Source organism: Bradysia coprophila (assembly GCF_014529535.1).
Source record: "Bradysia coprophila strain Holo2 chromosome IV unlocalized genomic scaffold, BU_Bcop_v1 contig_84, whole genome shotgun sequence".
NCBI lineage: Eukaryota > Metazoa > Arthropoda > Insecta > Diptera > Sciaridae > Bradysia > Bradysia coprophila.
In genome coordinates this window covers 2,214,827-2,237,884 of record NW_023503376.1, presented here as the reverse complement: position 1 = coordinate 2,237,884, position 23,058 = coordinate 2,214,827, and the positions used below count along the sequence as shown (strand labels likewise).

The window sequence follows — 23,058 nt, the reverse complement described above, 5'->3', positions numbered from 1 at the left end:
ATTTACTCTGTTTATCGATTCCTTTTTTGTGCAACCGACGACCATACGAGGTACGTAATTAGTCGCAAGCATTGGCGAGTAGAGTACATTAAAATCTAAAATTGTGTATATTGCCGCAACTTCAAAGCTCGTCTCAATAGGACATGGGTCTTATTTACGCTTCCACCACTTGTCAGCAAATTTTCTTCAGCTGAATACGTCACAAAACAACCGTATTCAGCTATCAGAACAGGGATGGTGCTTTTGTAGTTTTCATTTCCATTACCTTCGGTGTTAACTCTGATCTGCTGAACCTTTCCAAAGTTTACGGGCTTTGTATGTATCTCCAATAGGATCGTTTTTCGAATTTTTATAATCATAAGGGATTTTCTCGACCCACATTTTTGATATTTATTTGCTAGTGCGAAAAACAGATAGGTAATGTCGACATTAACTATCGGTTTTAAGGGAGGTAAAGTGGGTTCTCGCACACGCAGATAAAATATAGGACCTAACTGCTTCCAAATTTTGATTTTGGCCTGTGGGAAGTTTATAGCACGAGCCGAAGGCAGGTAGGTAATGAACTATATGCAAATATCATTACAGTGAGAGATTTAAAATAATAATCTTTTCCTAATTTTAACATGTATTCTACGTTGCTAATAGTACATTACATGGCCCATCGCGGAAGTAAGTGATTACGCGAGGGATATTTTGAGCACCAAGCCGTGTATTGCAACGACATGAATTTTGTGGCCTCTCTTCGCTCTTGCAGCAAATTTCACTATCGTTGCAATTTTTTGCTTCTAGTGCCACAAACTTCATGTCGTATCCCTCTAGAGCATTAGATAAAAAAGTGTATGCACCTCTTGCCGAAATAGTTATCTTGACATGTGGTCATTACCGCTCTCGCCTTCGGCTTGACCTGCAATGCCAACACGTTTCGATAACAATTTTGGCAATAGGCAATAGGCAATAGGTGCATGCCGCTCCGAAAAGTTATCATTATATGTATGTATGCCACAGAGGAACAACTACGAAATAACCTTTTTCGTGCTCCATCAGAACAATTACATTACTTCCTTAGGGATGTAATATTCATTAAGGTTGTTACCGTCCCTATGGAGATAAAGTATGTGAGGTAATGAATGATTTCCGTGAGGGCATGCATCAATGTAATTTTAACTTTTCGGAGGGGCATGTATTAATAGTATATTACTGAACAATGTACAACGTGCAGTAAAGTTAAATTTACCCCACGTTTTTGAATAAAATATATTTTGCGCATTTCTTACAAAAGAAAGTTGATCACTCGAATACCTGGGAAGTCGTTATTTTCATTAGTTAAATCAACATAGAACTCTACCTCTTCATATTATATTGTCTCTTCATACTATTGATGAAATTACTGTTGCTTTTTAGACCCGTACGAAGTACTGGGGTCTTATGCGTTTACGCATACATCCGTAACACGTCGAATTGGACTCCCTGAGTAAGGGGAAACCTATTGTGGTTGTCTAGAGATGCCAAATCAGTGAAAAAAAAATGCCCGTCTGTCCGTCTGTCCGTCTGCACGATAACTTGAGTAAAACGCATCCGATTTTGAAAATTCTTTTTTTTTCGTTTGGTAATGTCAAAAGACAGGCTAAGTTCGAAGATGAGTGATTTTGGATCGACCCTTCCCGAGCTGTGGCCCAATAAGTGCTTTACGGTTTTTCGAAGATATCTCCGGACATTCAAACGTTACACTTGTAAGTGATACGTCAAATAAAAGGTATTTACAATACCGATCGACAAAAAAAAAGTTTATGGAAATCGGATGACCGACTCGTGAGTTAGACCCCTTGGTGTGAAACAGGCACAGGGCGGCAAGCAGTTTTTGCTTGTAGGTCGGCCACATTTCAACATATTTCGTCTGTTTTAGCTTTATTAGATAGGTATTGACCGTACCAATCAGGGAAAAAAATTATTTTGAAATTATGTTCTCCGGAGCGTGAGCTAGGTCTCTTGGAGTGAGCTCTTATCTGGCTACTCGGCCGTACAGTGAACGTGGAGTATTTTGTCAATATCTCGAGTAAATTTTGACCGAATTTCATGAATTTTTTTTTGTTTGAAAGGTATTAACGAATGTAAAGCGTCGGTAAAATTTCCGGTCTCCTAACAAAATGGCTGCCGGCGGCCATATTGGATTTTAATAAAAGTGATATATATTGGGAAAAATGGTACTTAGAGTGTTTATGTTAACATGGAAATAATTTGTTATGTGTGTGGGGTTTCAGGGATTCCATGTACGGACATCTACATATATCTCTATTCACCTATATTGAGCTATATACAGGCTTATAGAGCTATATAATAGCATGGTCCTCTGTGAAATGTTTATTTATAGGAAAATATTGGTAAATATAACGGTATATAGCTGTTTAAATAGGAATTTATGAAAGTTGACTTCGTACGGGGCTGTCTATATTGCCTCCGGCAATTTAGTTGTATATGATAACAAGGCAAAGAGTGGATAATGTAAGTGATTTTAAAGGGCGAATAGCTTTTCAGTAGAGAATGAAGTAAAAGAAATGAAGAGTTTCACAGTAAAGGCTTTTGATACGAATAGGTGTTTCGTACGGGTCGGCGTTAGCTATGTTTTTTGGACAGATTTGATATTATAAATAAGCAGCTAAAAAATTGTCATCAATTGTACTCGTACAGCCCTAACGATGAAGAATAGAATTCAATTGACTTTCACTCTGCCCGCCAATTTTGTTTTTTGCTTTTGACAGATTATTGTATTCGCAGCATCTGTTTGCGAAAATTCGAACTGGAACACTAAGCAGCTGTTTAATGTCAGTTTTGCCGGTTAAAATACGTGTTACTGATGTCTTCAGGAGAGCATCTAATGTTGTTATTGTGAAATCAACTCGATCGTTTACCTTACCATAAAGCATTAGTTAATCATTTGGTTGAAATACGTGTAAGAACAAAGCTATAAAAAATGGTGATCAACCCAAAGTACCGGAAAATGAACATTAAACCGTGTTTCGTACAATTACAACAGATTGATACCGACCTGTTGAATCGTGGAATTTATGGACGAAATCATGGAAATCACGTACCAATACTATCGCACAAGTGCCCGAAGTGTAATCGAAAGTTTCTTTTGGAGACAACCTTTAAAAAACATTTAAAAAACCATTCAAGCAAATACAAGCGCTCATCCGAAAATTCTTCGTTGAAGGAGAACGTTTTTCCGTGTAAATTGTGCGACAAAACATTTAGACAAAGCAGTTCCTTGAGTGTACACCAAAGAATACACGAAAATGTCAGGCGATATTGCTGCAGTCATTGTCCAGCAAAATTTCGGACCAATGGAACTCTGCAGTCCCATACTAGACTTCATACCGGAGATCGACCTTACGCTTGTACCGAATGCCCGGCTGCATTTATAACATCAAGTCAATTGAAGGTCCACATCAGGGTGCACACGAAACACAAACCGTACGAATGTTATGTTTGTAAACGCACATTTAGTCAATGTGGTGGTCTCCGAAGTCATTATAGCCGGATACACTTACGTACGAAGTATGCATGTCCAGTTTGCTATAACGTGAAATACGCCTCAATGCCCACTCTAAGGCTGCACATGTTAACCCACTATGAAGTGATTGGAAGCAAAGTCGAAAAACGGTCATACGAATGTTACGTCTGCCACAAGCCTTTGGCCCAACAGAGAGGCATTCGAAAGCATTTGCTAACTCACTATTTGGAGGACAGCTCCATTGAGTGTGATATTTGTCACAAGAAGTTTGCGCAAACAACTCAATTATTACAACACATGCCGACGCACACCAAAGAAAATGCATTTCCATGCTCGATTTGCAAGAAAATGTTTCGTTTCCGCAGCAATTTGATAAGACACCGACTTACCCATACAAAGGAGAAGAATTTCGTCTGTTTGGTTTGTACGGCCAGATTTGCACGGTCGGACAGTTTGCAAAATCACATGATATGCCATTCTGACCAAAGGGATTATAACTGTAGGAAATGTGCTAAATCCTATAAGCGATCGGTGGACCTACAAAATCATATGTACACGCATGAGAAAGAGACTCCATTTCAATGCTATGTTTGCAAGAAGACTTTGGCCAAATTGCAGTCGCTGCGACGCCACTTCAGATGCCACACCGGTTACATGCCATACTCGTGCGATGTGTGCGGAAAAAAATATAGGAACGGCTCATCGTTCAAATACCATGTTGGAACCCACATAAAAAACGTCCGTCGTCGTTGCTAATTTAGCAAAGCATAGATGTAATGCCATGCCTTTTTTGGAACTTCAATAAACGTACGGAATTTTAAACGAAAATTTTTATTTAGAAAAAATACTTTTGGTGCAACGACAGGAGAGGTCTTCTCCTATATATTCATCTCTCCAGATCCCCAGTTATTGCCTTTGAAAAAATATCAAAACTTCATATCATTGCTGGTTGATTAAGCCATCAAGGTAACAAAGCTGAGGTAGGTGTTGTAGAGTACTGAAAGTGATTACCTTTGAAAAAATGTCTAAACTTTACCATCGCCCCTTAACGTTGCATTTCGTAATCCTTTTCGGATCAAACCTATTCGATTTCAAGGGCAAACTAGCATATCATGAGACTATTCGCCCTTCAAGGACGAATAGCATATTCGAAGATTATTCCCCCTTAAGGGCAAACAGCATATTAGGTAACTATTTGCCCTTAAGACGGGAATTTCTCTAAATTTTAGTAAATGAATTGCAAAATGACAGTCATAGTGAAATAGTGATTACGTCTGCTAACATCCTGACATACTGGCATCGAATAATTAATTCCAACAACGCACTTCAAGCATGAGTGGTACTCTAAATAGTGTACTGAAACATGACAGTGTGTCACACAACTGCAAAACACTGTAATAGTACATTACGGTGGCGGGACATTTCCACACCGTCAATATCGTCAGGAACGATAATATCGTTTTTTTTGGACGATACTATCGTCTAAAAACGATATTATCGTTTCTTAGACGATAGTATCGTTTTTAAACGATAGTATCGTCCAAAAAAACGATAATATCGTTTTTTGGACGATAGTATTGTCTCAAAATCGATATTATCGTTTTTTAGACGATAGTATCGTTTTTAGACTATAGTATCGTCCAAAAAAACGATATTATCGCCCAAAAACTTTTCATCCAGGACGATAATATCGTCTAAATTGAAAAATTCTAAAATATTGTCTGGACGATAGTATCGTTTTATTGTCGAAATTATCGTTCAAAAAACGATATTATCGTTTTCTGGACGATATTACCGTTCTAGAAAATCTAATGGATATTTTCGTTTTCTGTACGATAATATCGTCCAAAACGATAATATCGTCCAAAACGATAATATCGTCTTGGGCGATATTATCGTTTTCTTAAACGTCCAGGACGATACTATCGTTTAAAAAAACGATAATATCGCCCAGGACGATATTATCGTTTTCTTAAACGTCCAGGACGATACTATCGTTTAAAAAAACGATAATATCGCCCAGGACGATATTATCGTTTAGTTTTGGGTGGTAATATTGTCCAGGACTCAATTTTACTCAGAGGTGCAGCAAGAACCGAATTCTCTTCCAAAATATCGAAAAACAATTGTCAGAGGAAATCACCTACACATCAGTGTTTAAAAAAGGCGTTTAGTTCGTCCCTAAATAATTCATCTTTTTACGTAATGAATACCAACTTTGATTGTACATAAAAAGCGTTTTAACACGTCGAGAATCCGGCCCATTGCCCCGTAGCGAAATGGAGGGCCGCAATGCGAGCCGGGCGCCGGAACGGTGTCGGAACTTAGGAGTTAATTTTTTTTTCTCGCATCGTCTCATAATTAGTCTGTGTAATTTTTCTATATAAAATGTAAATTTACGGAACCAAATGAACCAATTTTTAATATATATTTGCCGTCTTCAACAACCATCCAGAACGATAATATCGCCCAGGACGATATTATCGTCTAGAATTTTTATTTTAAATAAATTAAAAACGATATTATCGTCCTGGCCGATATTATCATCTCAAATTTAAAAAAATAAATTAATTAAAAACGATATTATCGTCCCAAAAATTATCGCCCAAAATAACGATAAATTTGTTCAGAAAAAGAAAATAACGATAATATCGTCCAGCGGATATTTTCATCCAGGACGATATTATCGTCAAAAAAACGATATTATCGTTTTTTGAACGATAATAACGCTTTTTAGACGATAGTATCATCAAAAAAACGATAGTATCGTCCAAAAAAACGATATTATCGTTTTTTTAAACGATAATATCGTCAAGAAAACGATAATATCGTCCTGAAAATATTTTAAAATTTATAATTTTAGACGATATTATCGTCCTGGATGAAATTTTTTTGGACGATAATATCGTTTTTTAGACGATACTATCGTCTAAAAAACGATAATATCGTTCCTGACGATATTGACCGTGTAGTTATGTCGCCTCATCGTACATTACGGCTATAAGGCTGTATATAAGAGACGTCTACGTAAACGAGCCCTTGAGCGAGTATTAGTCTGAGACTATGTCAAAAGACTAGAGTAAAATAAACCAGTCAGAAGCGGCTCATTTTTGAAAGGTCAAAGGTTTACTCTACTCTGCCGTGTTGTCATCAATATTGGAAACTGTCGGAGGTACTTCCACTAAAATTTTGTCACGCAATAGTTCAATGGTAGCATTTACATGTACACATAATTAAGTCAACAAATGCAGCCAAGGCTGCTTCCTTGCTACAGCACATGACCAATAGATGATGTAATGTGTATCTGTCTACCATTCAAAGTTGCTGCTTTTTTACATTAGTAATTCTTTATGGTTGGTACATACAGAAATTCATAAAAAAAAAAATCTTTTCAAAGAAATGGCATTCAAGACATTCAAAAAGTACAATAAATGAAAGAAAATTATTGAATCGCTGAAGTGAGGGTATAAGCAAGAAAAATTACCGATAAAATGGAAAACCAAATTGACTCAAATGAAAAGTCTGGAAATGACGATTGACGATACATGGTACGCTGAATGGAGGATTTAAATGTTAATAGTCGACTGAAGATATGAATATTTTCAATAGGAGAATGATGAGATACCATTTTTTTTACAATATACAGGAAACAGTATTTGCATGAGCTGACTGATGGAATGAAAATAACAGAACTGTTCCGATTCGCTCGTTTTTTTTAGAGCCTTTAATTTATGTGAATTCAGGGTGAAGTATCATTTCAGCCTTTCACAATGGGCAAACTTCAATATGTTCTCCGATCAGCACTACAAATTTGAAATTAATCGTTTTAGCTCAAATGTATTAAAAGTCAGGGAGTAGAGAACAGAGGATCTTTGTTCTGACTTCCTCCTTCTTAATTGAAGAGGCCTCCTAAAATTAAGCAGAATCTATGTTCCGAAGTCTGAATCAGGCTTATTTCAAGTCATAAGATACTACTAATTAATATACTGGGTTCCCGACTCTTTGATTCATGGCGATTTCCGAACATCTAAGAGTCTGATTCACTATATGAAGGATCTCTTCAGATCATTTTTTAAAAAGTAGTTGTAGCCAATAATTTTGAAAAAAAAGAATAAAATTTCATCTAAAAAAGGAAACCTTTGGCTAATTTGATGAATGCCCCTAGTCACCATGAAAACTCTAGAAAAAGTGAACCTCTATACTGCTGCACAGCATAGCACTAAACCAAGCATGGCAACGGAATTTTTAAGAAGGGCTTCCTCGACGCAGAGTCAAAATTTCTCATATACTGGGCGCGCGTTAGCATAGCGCCCGTGACGCAAGTCCTATTACTAGAAAAAATTTCAAAAAAAATTTTTTGTCGTAGACTGCAGAACCATATATACAGCAAATATTGAAGTTCTACAATTCAAAGACAAATGACTCCAAATTACCATTAAAAAAAACTAGGCGTCCGTACGAGTTCAACGAGCTATCACACGTTCTTGCAGCTTAAAATTTGGCCACGCAAAAAATCTTCCAAAAAGCCACATTTCCATACATTTTGGTCAATTTCAGTACTTTAAACGAAATGAAAAAATCCTACGTTACTTTGTTAGTCCGTCCGTCCGTGTTTCCTATCTTCTAAAGTCTTCTTTAGATTTTGTTGAAATTTTGGGAGTAGATTCTAGTCGTCATTCTAAGACATTCCAGAAAAAAAAATGGGGGGAACCGGCCTCGTTTCGGAGCTAGGGCTCCTCGAAGTTCCCATATAGGCCCCATATAAGAACACGTTTAAGTGTGTGTGTGTGGATGGGTATGGTAGAACAAATTTGTTCGGTTTTGGTATTTGGTAAGCTCTGCTCGCCGCAATTTTTTTCCTAAATTTAGTGTTTTTTTAATTTTAAAATTTTTTAAATTTTTCAAAATTTTTAAATTTTTTTCAAATTTTTCAAATTTTTTTCAAATTTTTCAAATTTTTTAAAAATTTTTAAAATTTTTTAAATTTTTTTCAAATTTTTCAAATTTTTTTACATTTTTGAACATTTTTCAAATTTTTGAAATTTTTTAAATTTTTGAATTTTTTTGAAATTTTTGAAATTTTTTGAAATTTTTTAAATTTTTCAAAATTTTTCAGTCAAAAACACTCAAAAGAGTAAAAGTGACGCAAGTCCCTGTGCATACTTCCAAAACAACTGATATCGCTGGAGGTGACGCATTCTGCGCTTGTGCGCAAAAACTGTAAGAGCAAAAATTTGACCAAAGAAATTCTAGAAACAAAATTTTACCAAAAAAATTTTGCGTCACAAGTGGCAGATGTTGAGGAAAGTACTTTTAAGAATTTTTTTAAAATAGGCAAGAATATGTCCAAATACCTCCGAACCATCTGCCACTTTGTGAAGCAAAATTTTATTGGTAAAATTTTGTTTCTAGAATTTCTTTGGTCAAATTTTTGCTGTTACAGTTTTTGCGTACAAGCGCAGAATGCGTCACCTCCAGCGATATCAGTTGTTTTGGAAGTATGCACAGGGACTTGCGTCACTTTTACTCTTTTGAGTGTTTTTGACTGATAAATTAAGTTTGTAAGGTTGGTAAAATGCTATTACGTTACGCTGCGTTAAAAAGACCTTCTCATGTTCCTTTTTGAATTGTCAGCGCACTTACGGCATGAATTCACTCCAACGTTCCATACAAAATAAGAGACCAAATGACAGTTAATAAAATCTGTTCCTGGGCAACAATCCCAAATCGTCGATTTACGCCATTGACAGCAGTATGCTTCTAGCCATTTCATACACCTCATTCCAAAATGTCCAAAATAATTTCCGAAATTCCTCGAAATCCCCTAAAATTGACGCTGTTTATGAGTGACCCCTAACGGTACGTGAAGTTATACTGACATTTTTAAAGTTGCAGATTGGCAAGACAAGTCAAAAGTAAATGGCAAATGTTTAAAATTGTCGTACGCTTGGAGCAAATTGTCTGACTTCGTTGGTATAAGAGAAGTTTGGCTAGAGAGCATCCCTTATTTTTGTCGTTGATGTCGATAGCAGATGAAAAATCATAGAACTGGTTTTTCGGATAATTTAGTTCAATCAAAATAACGGTAGGATGATAGAATCACCCATATACACAGTAGAGTATACTCATTTAATGAACCAATTCCTCCGTAAGGATCTAATTATTTACTCACATTACATTCATAATCAGATTGGAAGTTAGAAAAAAAGGCAGTTGGCACGAGCCAAACAATATTATTCATTTCTCATTATGAATAAAATACAGGCGAGATTGCTGGTTCGTAAAATGTTTTCTTTTTTTTTCTCCTAAAAGACCATACATTTAACCGGAAATAGAACACGCGTCGCGTCTCGCAATTACAAAACGTTTCCGGTAATGTTAAAAATACCGAATTATTATGTTCTTGTTAATGCCAACAACAAAAACACGGATCAAATCACATCCAGACTTACCATCAGTCTTTCTACTTTCGCATAATAAAGAAATTTCTGTTACCGGGGTGTGTCATTACGTGAACAAAACGTCTTTTCATAATGATGACGATTACATTAGAAGGTACAATATAAATATGAACCTACGATATGAAGAAGTTGGTTAAGAAGGCAGCTGAATCGTTTTTGCATGCATTTTTTATTAGATCACAATTTTCGTGTGCATATGCCCGTTGTCATTCTCGCTGCTATGTTTGAATGAAATGAAACGGTTCGAGTGAACGATATCACTTATAGCACTCTTATGTTCTATACCGTCGTTTCGGAGCGATTTAAGTGGTATGATGTCGGTAAAAAACATCTTTTGGGAGTAATTTCGATGAGGCGACATAACTACACGGTCAATATCGTCAGGAACGATATTATCGTTTTTTAGACGATAGTATCGTTTTTTGGACGATAGTATCGTTTTAATATCGTTTTTTTGACACCGTTCTGGCGCCCGGCTCGCTCGGCGTGTTAAAACGCTTTTTATGTACAATCAAAGTTGGTATTCATTTCGTAAAAAGATGAATTATTTAGGGACGAACTAAACGCCTTTTTTAAACACTGATGTGTAGGTGATTTCCTCTGACAATTGTTTTTCGATATTTTCGAAGAGAATTCGGTTCTTGCTGCACCGAGTAAAATTGAGTCCTGGACAATATTACCACCCAAAACTAAACGATAATATCGTCCTGGGCGATATTATCGTTTTTTTAAACGATAGTATCGTCCTGGACGATATTATCGTTTAAGAAAACGATAATATCGCCCAGGACGATATTATCGTTTTGGACGATATTATCGTACAGAAAACGAAAATATCCATTAGATTTTCTAGAACGGTAATATCGTCCAGAAAACGATAATATCGTTTTTTGAACGATAATATCGACAAGAAAACGATACTATCGTCCAGACAATATCTTAGAATTTTTCAATTTAGTCGATATTATCGTCCTGGATGAAAATTTTTTGGGAGATAATATCGTTTTTTTGGACGATAGTATCGTCTAAAAAACGATAATATCGATTTTGAGACGATACTATCGTCCAAAAAACGATATTATCGTTTTTTTGGACGATACTATCGTCTAAAAACAATATTATCGTTTTTAAGACGATAGTATCGTTTTTTAGACGATAGTATCGTTTTTTAGATGATAGTATCGTTTTTTAGACGATAGTATCGTCCAAAAAAACGATAATATCGTTCCTGACGATATTGACGGTGTGGAAATGTCCCGCCACCGTAATTTCATCAGAAAAAGTTAAAAGTTGCAATACATTTATGGTGGGGTCGACATTAGACTATACAATGGTTGTAAACTTTCATTGAACGTTCTAACATTCAGTGAACTTCACTCATTCTTTCGTTCGACATTAATTCCCTTCGACCCATCATAGTATGCCTTGACCTTTTTCTCAATCGTGTCAAACATTTACTTTCACAACAAGCTACAACGATCACACTCAGCAACAAAAGAAAAGCCGAGAAAATACCTTTGCAAATCAGCGAAATGGATCAGGTAATATACAGAAACAACCGCGAAACGATGACACGGATTACATTTACAAATTGATTCTACTCAGAACTCCGATTCCGACGACTTATTAACGTACGCGTTAACCTTGGCAGCAATAAGTAGCAGCTCTGACACGGACGATATCTTAATCATGGCATTGGCTCTGCTTCTCGACGAGGAACGTCGAGCCAGACACCGAAGATTGCGGAGACGTCTTGTGCAAGGTGTCAGACGAAGAAGGTGAAAGAAATTAATTTGCCTCGGAAGGGACATGATTGCTGGTCTTCTCTCCGGAATCGCTGTATCGTTTTCATGATAATTTTTTGTGTAAATGAAATATGTTGTTGCCGGTGGTGTTAATTTAACATTTCCGCCGTGTCATAATGCCATCATAAAAATATTAAATCATTTTTCCAGCAATAAATTTCGTTCCGATTTTCTGATTACAATCGCTCAGATACTCAAGCACGAAATGGATATCTGGTATAATTGATAGCTGTAATGCCACCAAGCACACACCACATTAGTTTGGTAGTGGATAAATTTGAATAAATTCTTTAAAACGACACTGCTGTGCTGTGCGAGGGTGTACTGTGTATGTACATATTTGCCACAGTCACGTGAATAGAAACTATAAGAAAATGTCGGTATTGAAACACAACCCCATTCCATAGTCTTAGGGCACTAAATTGATATGTCACGAACCGTCTTATCTCAAGGATAAAATCGTAATGAGTAATTTGTGCGAACGTAGGTTAACTTTTTTATTATTCAAATTAAATCGAGAGATGGTTACGATAAAACAGGGAAATGAAAAATCAACTACTTAACATATTTTCGTCTTCTATGTGGGGGTTGTGTCTGTGTATGTGTGTGTGATCAATTTGCGTTTATGCCTATTTAATATGCAACGATTTGAAAATGGTATAATGAGTACAATGTGTGCTTGAGTCACTTTTTTCTGTTCTTTTCGATCGACATGTATGGCTTTCATGTACGTGAAATAGATGTTCTGATTATCGCTAATCTTAGTGAGTTTGAAAGTTTTTTCCTTATTCTAGAGACAGTGTGATGCAGGCAACAGTTGATGTATTCCATAACAGTATATTACGTCACTAGGAACACAATAGTATTTTACATGACTAGGGATAAAAAGATGAAAAGTAGAGTTTTCGTGTGAATTTTGTTGATCAGAGACGTAGCCGAGGTCAATAAACACACGAAAACTAGACTTTTCATTTTTATCCCGAGTTATGTAATGGATTCTACATGCTGAGGGCGTCTAAAGAAGTGCTTGAAACATGAAAAGTACGATTTTCGACGCATGTAGCATGTAAAGGTGAATGTGCTACGCTGCGATACATCCTTGTAGTTTTTCACCATCATGGTACAATGGTCAAAAATTACATATTTTTGGTGCGAGTAACATATACCGTTTTATATTCAGACGCACCAAAAAGACACATTTTGAACAAAAGTTGACACAACTGGGAAGAAAACTGTTTTCGTTTTGGCTCTCTATCTGGAGATGAGAGAATGGAACGTTTTTGGTCCGCCTGAAATTTTTTTTTTTGAATGTCTGAATTTCTACCAGTGCACAGTAGACAGTCTATCTCGGATTCATAGTTTAAAATCTTATAAATTCTAGTTCCTATGGGTCCTAAGTCTTCATCAGTAGCTATCAGTGTACCAACGCACTTCATACAAAAGTACTTTTTGTTAGACTGCCCAGTTTCAGTTCTCTATCATGGGCGCGCGTTAGCATAGCGCCCGTGACGCAAGTCCTATTGCTAGAAAAAATTTCAAAATTTTTTTTTTGTCGTAGACTGCAGAACCATATATACAGCAAATATTGAAGTTCTACAATTCGAAGACAAATGACTCCAAATTACCATTAAAAAAAAATTGGCGTCCGTACGAGTTCAACGAGCTATCACACGTTCTTGCAGCTTAAAATTTGGCCACGCAAAAAATCTTCCAAGAAGCCACATTTCCATACATTTTGGTCAATTTCAGTACTTTAAACGAAATGAAATGAATGCCCGTCCGTCCGTGTTTCCTATCTTTTAAAGTCTTCTTTAGATTTTGTTGAAATTTTGGGAGTAGATTCTAGTCGTCATTCTAAGACATTCCAGAAAAAAAAAATTGGGGGGAACCGGCCTCGTTTCGGAGCTAGGGCTCCTCGAAGTTCCCATATAGGCCCTATAAGAACACCTTTAAGTGTGTGTGTGTGGATGGGTATGGTAGAACAGATTTGTTCGCTTTTGGTATTTGGTAAGCTCTGCTCGCCTCAATTTTTTTTCCTAAATTTAGCATTTTTTAAATTTTCCAAATTTTTTATATTTTTTAAATTTTTTAAATTTTTCAAAATTTTTCAAAATTTTTCAAAATTTTTCAAAATTTTGCAATTTTTTTTAAATTTTTAAATTTTTTTTAAATTTTTCAAAATTTTTTAAATTTTTCAAAATTTTTAAAATTTTCTAAATTTTTCAAAATTTTTAAATTTTTCAAATTTTTTAAATTTTTCAAAATTTTAGAAATTTTTCAAAATTTTAGAAATTTTTCAAAATTTTAGAAATTTTTCAAAATTTTTCAAATTTTTTCAATCTATTAATTCTTCCAAAAGAACTGATATCAGTCAAAAACACTCAAAAGAGTAAAAGTGACGCAAGTCCCTGTGCATACTTCCAAAACAACTGATATCGCTGGAGGTGACGCATTCTGCGCTTGTACGCAAAAACTGTAACAGCAAAAATTTGACCAAAGAAATTCTAGAAACAAAAAAAATTTTGCGTCACAAGTGGCAGATGTTGAGGAAAGTACTTTGAAGAAATTTTTTAAAATAGGCAAGAATATGTCCTAATACGTCCGAATCATCTGCCACTTGTGACGCAAAATTTTTTTTGGTAAAATTTTGTTTCTAGAATTTCTTTGGTCAAATTTTTGCTGTTACAGTTTTTGCGTACAAGCGCAGAATGCGTCACCTCCAGCGATATCAGTTGTTTCGGAAGTATGCACAGGGACTTGCGTCACTTTTACTCTTTTGAGTGTTTTTGACTGATGTAGAGTACCAATCATGCTTGAAGTACGTTGACAAAGCCATAACCTTGACGTTTTAAGAGTCAGTGTTCGAGTTTACAGTTACTTTCACTTGATCTATAGTATGAGAATCTCTAACTTAGGCAAATTGAAGCCTTACTGTATTCGATCCTAGAATTCTTTCACGGCTGGTGAAGGAAATGTAAAAAGACTATTCTCAAAGCCAACGAAAGATTACATTTTCGTCCCTGACACGATTCGTTTTCCCCCAAAAGAATAGATCCGTTACACAAATCGTTCACGTTTTCATTTGATTTTTGGCTTCGCGTAGGACCAATAATTTTACGCGGAAAAGGGCTTTGTCATGTAAATAACTGTTACATGCATAAGACTAAGACCACACCAATCGCGAGGTCGTTGTACCCATATTTAGTTTTTCGTTAGGCTGAAATCGCAATCGATGAAACTACATCCTCATCCGAATATTTTTCCCATAAAAATATCGAATTAAAACAATAAACATATACGATGAATCGATATCCCATTGACTTCCGAGTAAATTGCGGTTACAGTCAACTATATCCGGAAATGAAATGTGGATCGCCTATTTAACTTCTATCCCATTAAAACGACGAAAAAAGCAAACAAACAATTTCCAGGATGTAAACAATGTTACGAATAAATCGAAAATGAAAACAAGTTGCAAACGTGTGCCCGACCGACGTTCAATTTACCGATTAACCAAAAATCGTCCCCGCAAATAAATAAGACATCTGATTATAAATGTGTTTCCCATTTACAATTTTATTGTATTTATCAGCCACCCCTCCTACAAGCCCGTCGAACGCACATCTTTTCGCTTACAATTCATCCGAACCCCAGAGGCTTTTTTTTGTGTTGTTGAGGCGGAATGAATTTCGGGTGAGAATTTTGATGTCTCTTCGTGCTAACAATGATGATGATGTGATGAAGATGTCAAGAGAATATTGCTAGTAATGTGGTACTAACAGCAACACTTCATAAAACATGCGATGATACAGGAAAGTTTACCATGTAATTTTGGGGGCTAATACGAAAATATGTGGGGGGGTGATAAAAGATGTGAAAAATGTCGGTAATATGGATTTATGAGATGAGATTCTATCTGTGCAACGTAAATACCATGTGAGCGGAATGTTATAATGTGTGGGGTTAAGTAGTAGATTGCCAATTAATTTATGTTCGACACAAGAGGCGAGATATTTGAGGAATGTGGATATATTGCTATCTTAAATTGCAGGGCAAGAAGTTTAAGACCTATCCATAAATGACTAGACAATAGAATCACATTAACGGATCAAATCTAATTCACTCTTGGTTTGGAATTTAAAAAAAAAAACTATTCGACAGAAATCTGGTGAACTTTATACCTCTGTTATGCTAGTTGGATTTGCTGTTCTACATAGTTAAACATTTTGAAAAGGGTTGATTATTTCTCCTTGAGCGCATTTATCCTTCAGCTCCCACGAATATTTCACAAATATATCCTTTGTCGCAGTCCATGCGTAATGTCACCAACATTTATTTACTGGTTCTACATTCGTGTGTGCAGTGCACGTCAATTTTGAGAACTGTTTAAGGGATTAAAATGATTGAAAAATGGGATTTAGTTTTTGAGTTATTTAAATTTTAATTGTTTGTTGGATTAAGACGAGAACTTATTGTTGTGTCATTTAACGGATGGTCGTGTGGTGTTGATAATGATTAAGATTTTTACAGATGAATTTAATTCCTTTATTGACGGCATCCAACAACGGAAGTCCAATTAATACAAATGATTAGTTTTCACACACAAAAAACATTTGATTTTAATCTTGTAACCTTTCATTAACTGACCTGACTACACTATCCATTTGTTATTCAGGACGAAAATAACCGATCTAACAATTGATGTTGTGAATGAATGTTGAAAACAAATGAAGTAAAAGAATTCGTGTTAAAAGGCCCGTCATTGGGAAATGACAGGACAGTTTCCCGAAAATGTATGCAAAAATTTATCACAAAAATTCACCGAAAAGATTCAAAGAAGCTCACCTCTGATACTTTCCATTGTATTCGGGCATAGTCTCTTTAGGTCGCCAAGGCATATTTGAACATTGAACACTAAACACTTTTTACTCGATACAAAAACAAAAAGTTTTTTTTTGTTTTGTCGCAACAAAAACACAGAAAATATTTCGACACAACTGTGACACTCCGCTACTATAAGTACTGGAATGAATGTTTGCTGTGTTCACTTCGGCGGTAAAATATCTTCATTCAAAAAAGTGTCGGACATTTAAAAACAATCATCAAACGGTTGACAAAGGGTAGCGTATACATTTAATAGTGCTCATCGACCATTTTTTAAAGCTTTACGAGAGCTCAGCGGACATTCTTTCAACGATGGGAGAACATTTATTAAAAATTTAGCCTCTCGTAAGACTGCACTGAGCGTAAATAAATGTTCGTTTCTCTTTAGTAAGCTAAGAAGAATTCGCGAAGTCTAATTATGCCACCTCTTTGAATAAAAATATCGGCTGAGGTCGAATAATTCTCCGCTGAACTCTAATAATTCTTCGCTGAGCTTTAACAAACCTCCGCTGAGCTCTAATAATTCTCCGCTGGGCTTCAGGAAGTGTCCGTTAGGCCTAAGCAAGTTGCAGGAAGGCTTAATGGAGCTAATCGGATACTCAGCGGAGATCTGCTAAAGCTAAGTGGAGTCTTATTAAATCATAGCAACAATTATTAGGTATCCGCTGATGCTTATTGACTACAACGTGCTAAGGTCTGACGGACTCTTACTGAAGCCTAGCGGAGAATTATTAGAGCTCATTAGAGGTTTGTCAAAGCTCAGCGGAGAATTATTCGACCTCAGCCGATATTTTTGTTCAAAGAGTTGGCATAATTAGACTCAGCGAATTCTTGTTAGCTTACTAAAGAAGTGGGAGATGTTACAATTTTAATAAATGTCGTTGAAACCATCGTTGAAGGGTCGGACACTTTTTTGAATGAAAATATTTTACCGCCGAAGTGAACACAGCAAACATTCATTCTAGTACTTATAATAGCGGAGTGTCACAATTGTTTCGAAATATTTTCTGTGTTTTTGTCGCGACAAAACAAAAAAAAAACTTTTTGTCTTTTCATCGAATAAAAAGTGTTTTAGTGTTCAAATATGCCTTGGCGACCTAAAGAGACTATGCCCGAATAAAATGGAAAGCATAAGAGGTGAGTTTCTTTGAATTTTTTCGGTGAATTTTTGTGATTAAATTTTTCATACATTTTCGGGATACTGTCCTGTCATTTCCCAATGACGGGCCTTCAGTACAAAATTTTTTGAAATTGTTGTATTAAAACAACACGTCTCCTTAGCAAAGGCTATCTATCTAATAGTCGCATAGAGAGCCTTTGGCACAAGGTGATACTTTGAGCAAAGAAAGTAACAGATTCAATGAATATAAAGCGATAGGTTGAAGGTTAAAGATAATTGAAAAAATCGCTTGAGTTCTAAATCGGTTACGTTCATTGCATTTGTAAAAAAAATGTTTTTGGAATCTATTATTTGCGGTCATGAAAATTAACGAAAGCTCTTGATGAAAACTAATAACAGTTCGTGAAATAACGGAATTATGTCAACGAATCTTTGCTCTGATGCATCAGTTAAATTTGTACTCAAATAAAAGTCTGGTGAACGTCTGAACCAATTATTTTTGAATTTATAATTTCTAGATTTTACAATTAAATTACTGTTTGTACATACCTCCCACTCGACAAAATAAAACCAATGACGTCAACCAACGCACCCCAAAACAGGCACAAGATTTAAAATCAGGAATCTACTGGACTCCGTAGTCAGAATTTGTCATTTAAATTTAGTTTTTTATGTTGGCATAATACCACTGCGGTGATCAAAATAAGAGGCTTTTTGACCATTAAAAAATTCTGTTCTTGTGCCTGTTCTTGGAGTGCGTTGCGTCAACACATTGATGACGTATAATCTACTACTTTTTGCCGTAAAACTGACGCCTAAGAATAGCACAAGGAATACAATCTTGGTAATGCAGCCTATCCAAAACTTTAGGGAAATGATGTTTCGAAACTAAAGCTCAAACGTAATGGTTTTTTGTACAATTCTATTACATTCTAGTACTTTCGTCTTAAATTTGCGATCTATTTTTTTGTGAACTGACTTCGACTGACTTCATTGCTATGACATTGCATGTATATTTACTAGATTGAAGTTATTTCACGTGAATATTTAGCGCAACGAATGCAAAACAAAAAAAATGTGGCGTCTCTACATGTGAACCGAGGTTTCATAGATCTCTTCGTGTGGTGAAACTAATGACGGAAACGTGAGGAATGGTGGGGAAAAGTGTGCAAACTAATCGAAACCAACTTCACAATTTCACATAGTAATGAATAAGTGAGTGTGTCCAATTCTTTGAAATGAACCAAATACGGCGAATTTCCTTAGAAGCAAAGTTGGTTGTCATTAGTTTGCACACAGAACCGAACCGTCGATCGTCACGCCAGCGGTCATTTTAGTGATCTATATACACCAACTTCAATTCAATTTTGCGGCAGTACGGGTAGCTGCGTATTCATTTTTTGAAGTAGTAGAATTAGTTCCGATTATACAGTTGTTTTTGGAACCAGATTAGAAACATATAAAGATTCATCGATGGACATGGTTCTTAAATATTCAATTGAAAAAGTTCATCGATTTCAGTTAGTCGAGTTATTCGTGCCAGGGTTTTCAATCAATGAAAATCTAAAAAATTAAAATTAGTTTACTTCAGACTTCTTTAGTTATTTTTTTCCCTCTAACGTATCCAGTCAATTACCTCACAAATTCTAAAACTTTTAATAACATTGCTATGAACCATTGACAGAAGGTACTTATGTACTTATGTATCCCAACTACTTGAAATTTATCTTAAAGGCCTCCGTTAATTGGAATACATTAATTAAGTCACAAAATAATTTTGCTCAAGGAGATGTAAGACTTTCGTTGACTTGTTTGAGAAAAACGTTGTAAGCAAGTCTATGTTGAATGATTTTTTACTCAAACTTTTCAATATAAAAATTTTTGACTTTTTTCGTGAGCAAGACGTTAAAGCACCATTTATTTTTAAACAAACAAAAATATTAAAAATAAACTTTTCAAACGACTTGTCGTCCCAAACGTTCTTCATCATCCCTGCTACAATCTAACGCATATGTGGTAGCACCACACCGAATAGATGGTCTCAGTTAATACACAACAACATCGACATTATAACAAAAATAATACTTCAACTCTCTTCTCCGAGTTCATTTTATATATATCGCAAAACTGAAATTGTTTCACAAAAAAACCCCTCTGTATCAAAATTGTACATACGATCACGTCTACATGTATGTATACGAGAAACCTTTCCTTTCATATCCTTTAGGGCGGTAACTTTTACTCAACACCACTTAATATTGTGTGCTGCAACTGAGTTGAGCAAAACCATATATTTAACTGCAGTAGTGTGTTTCGGATGCTAGTTTTGTTATTTTCATTTCGAATTTCCAAGTGAACGTTTGTTGAATGGAGAAAAGGTTTTGTGTGTGGAATTGTTGAAAAAGTAAAGACGAACATCACGTACATGTTGTGTTAACATTTTAGCATTGAATCTGCATTAGAGTGTTTGTTTTCAAAAACGAATCGATTTTAGAAATTCGCTAAATTTAAGGAAGTGTAAAATAAGGAATTTGTCTTGTTGAGTGTCAGAAAGTGAAAACATAATCCAGTGCTCATCACCGTGTTCGAGTTATGGTATACTTTGTACGTAATTTTTGCAAATTTTATTGTTTTCCGTTGAATTTCCCTTGAATTTAGTTCTGCTCTTTCTTGACGCTTAATCTAGTTCTTTTCAATTCAATCAACCTGTGCTTTGGTGAAAATGATGTTTAGTTTCTGGGTGCATGAACAACCAGAGCAATACTTTGTCGGAGTTTTAGAAATTCATTAGAAAAGCGGATACAGAGTGATTGATTGTGTGAAACACATCAAAACAAAAATATCTCGACACAGGATTGTCCTGTAATTCAACGATTTTTTTATGGCCTTAAATTGAAAAGTGAAAACTGTATTTTGTACCACGAGCCAACACAGTGCTCTATTGTAATTAGCAAAGTGATGATACACTGTATCAGATACAGTGTTTCGGTTCTCCAGTTTAGTGATGTAATTCTTTGTTTCTCTTCTTGTGAACACACAAGTTAAGTGTTTCAGCAGTTTTGCTTTCTTAAGAAATTAAGGATAAAATTTAGAATTCGATGTAATTTCCTTCTTTGTTCACATATTACGACCTTAGTTCCTTGATCAGTTCGTCTCCTGTACTTTACTTCCAGAAGTAACAGTTATTGATTGTTTCTGCTAATATCCAATTCACTTGGACTATCTAAGAAAAAAAACTGATTTTAAGCATGGTATTGAAGCGACAAGGGGTAGCCAATGTGTTCTTGTACACAATTGGAAATCTCATCTTTGTATCCATCTCAATCTTCATTATCTGCTGCAGTTGTAGTTCTTGTATAGGCAGGTACAACTGTGGCAGCTATTGTTCATTACCTGGTGACAAATTTACCAGTTAGAGCTAAGATTTTCAACTCTTTTTTGTCAGGGTATTGTCAAATGTTAAGACCAATGAAGTAAAAGACTTCATATCATGAGAAGAAAAGTAATTTTAAGACGAAAAGACGTTGTTGTGTACTATATATGCTTGCGCTAGGTTCAATAACATAAATCTATATGGGTAATTCCAGGGTTAGTTGCGTAACAAATTTCGTTATCTGTCAGTCATAAAGTTAATTGTGTTGGCTATGTTATAGCGGTAACAAATCAGTCTATAAATTTTCTAATACTCAGGAGACACAGTGCTTTCATTCCAACAAGAATTGGAATTTTTAGCCTGCGAAGTCTGACTTGTGTGATCGCAAAAGTCGGCGGTTAGTTGCGTTACACGTTTGTGACTTTTCGAAATATTTTCACCAAATAAAAACTGATTTCGGTAAACTTTTTTTTCCTTGAAAGCTATGGTCAAGACGCGCAGTTTAAGCCCAATATGAGGTTGGTAGCCCAAAATTTGGGGGAGATATGTCTAAAAAAGTGATATTTTTCGGAGGTCATTAATAGCCAGAATTTTTTTTTTTCGCAATCGGTGGTTGTCGCCCCACAGAAAATGTTGCTTTGGCTTAAAACCGTTTAAAAAATGGTTACAAAATTTTTCGAGATAATCTCGACCAGTTAAAATTCGAGGATGACTTTTATCACCACTGGGAAGCTGTTGTCACCTACTTTACTCACCCAACTAACCTGATTGACTCAAAGTTATTTTTCTCGTGAAGTCATATGCTGCAGCTTTCGAATGACACCGATCTTCAGTTTTTATTTGAAAAAATGTAATTTCGGCAACGTTTGGGTCGAAGTGATTTTACCTTACTTCGAAGCAGAATGAACCAAAAATCTTCAAAAAATTTAATTTCGTGTCATTTGGAGCAATTGTGGAATTATATGGTCCACATCTACAGGAAAACAAATTTACAAAAATCATTTGAGATTTATTGAGAATATCTCGGAATGTCGAATACAAACAAACACTTTTTGGTCATATCCCGAGACAGCATTTTATAATGACCTCATATTGGTGTCAAACTACGCGTCTTGTCAATAGCTTTCAGCAGAAGTGGAATCGGTTCAGGTTTCGTGAAATAAACTAGAATTTTCAAAAAATTTCTGAAAACAAGCATACATTTTTATGGTGGAATCTCCCCGAGATTTTTAGGCCACCGACCTAATATGGGGCTTAAACGACGCGTCTGGTCAACAGCTTTCAAGGAAAAAAAAGTTTGCCGAAATAGCATTTCAATTGGTGAAAATATTTCGAACAGTCACAAATTAGCTGGAATTACCCATATAATGTGTGAGAGAGGAAATGACGTCATTCGCCATTCGCAATTAATTAAAGAAAAAACTTGAGTTCAAATATTACGATGCCTTTTAGAAACAATAGGCGTATCACGATAAAATCAATAAATCTGCTACTTCGTTTGTTAAAGCCAGCACCTAACGTTCGATACGAAAAAAAAATCTTGTACTTCATTTGTTTTAACATTCGTTTTATTGTATAAAACCACATTTTGTCGAGTTTATTGCTCATTTTTGTCACTGTTGTCGATTTTTCTGCCAATTGATCATTGCTTCAGTTATTTTTAAATTCTTGCGCTTGACATATCGCTTTGGTTTCGTCATTATAACTCTAGAAAAGACAAAATGTTGGACGCATTGAGAAGAAGTTGCAAATGAATCATGGGCAACGATCAGATTAGTCGTTTCTAAAAGGTTTATAAAATCGGTAATTTCACTCAAGGTATCTGGTAACTATGTAGTTGTGGGGCTTGTTTTCGTTATTTGAAGCATATTCTAGAAATCTCGTCGAATGAAATTCTAAGAAAA

At 35.5% G+C, this 23,058-nt stretch overlaps 2 protein-coding genes and 1 long non-coding RNA gene across 5 annotated transcripts in view; 2 read left to right on the top strand and 1 right to left on the bottom strand.

The window, feature by feature from the left end:
- LOC119072787 (fez family zinc finger protein erm-like) overlaps nucleotides 1-23,058 on the top strand; it is a 47,848-nt gene that overhangs the window by 13,522 nt on the left and 11,268 nt on the right. Inside the window, exon 1 of one of the 3 annotated variants that reach the window (XM_037178081.1) lies at nucleotides 20,090-20,385. The exons of 1 other annotated variant lie outside the window; for it this stretch is intronic. In XM_037178081.1, the coding sequence (XP_037033976.1) occupies nucleotides 20,374-20,385 (12 nt within the window). In that variant the 5' untranslated portion in view covers nucleotides 20,090-20,373. Of the gene's footprint in view, nucleotides 1-20,089; nucleotides 20,386-23,058 lie in introns of those variants that run through there. One more of the 3 variants, XM_037178080.1, reaches the window with a different exon arrangement.
- On the bottom strand, nucleotides 274-21,832 carry LOC119072807. The gene is made up of 3 exons (XR_005086925.1): nucleotides 21,823-21,832; nucleotides 18,619-18,777; nucleotides 274-284 (listed from the first exon to the last, which is right to left on the bottom strand). It is a non-coding gene; the product is annotated as an uncharacterized LOC119072807 (long non-coding RNA).
- LOC119072788 (zinc finger protein 883-like) lies at nucleotides 2,816-4,329 on the top strand. Its single transcript, XM_037178084.1, has one exon. It carries the CDS (start codon nucleotides 2,969-2,971, stop codon nucleotides 4,265-4,267), a length of 1,299 nt encoding a protein of 432 aa, XP_037033979.1. The 5' UTR covers nucleotides 2,816-2,968; the 3' UTR covers nucleotides 4,268-4,329.

Coding starts and splice junctions, on each gene's coding strand:
- LOC119072788 (XM_037178084.1), top strand. CDS start 2,969: ATGGTGATCAACCCAAAGTACCGGAAAATGAACATTAAACCGTGTTTC.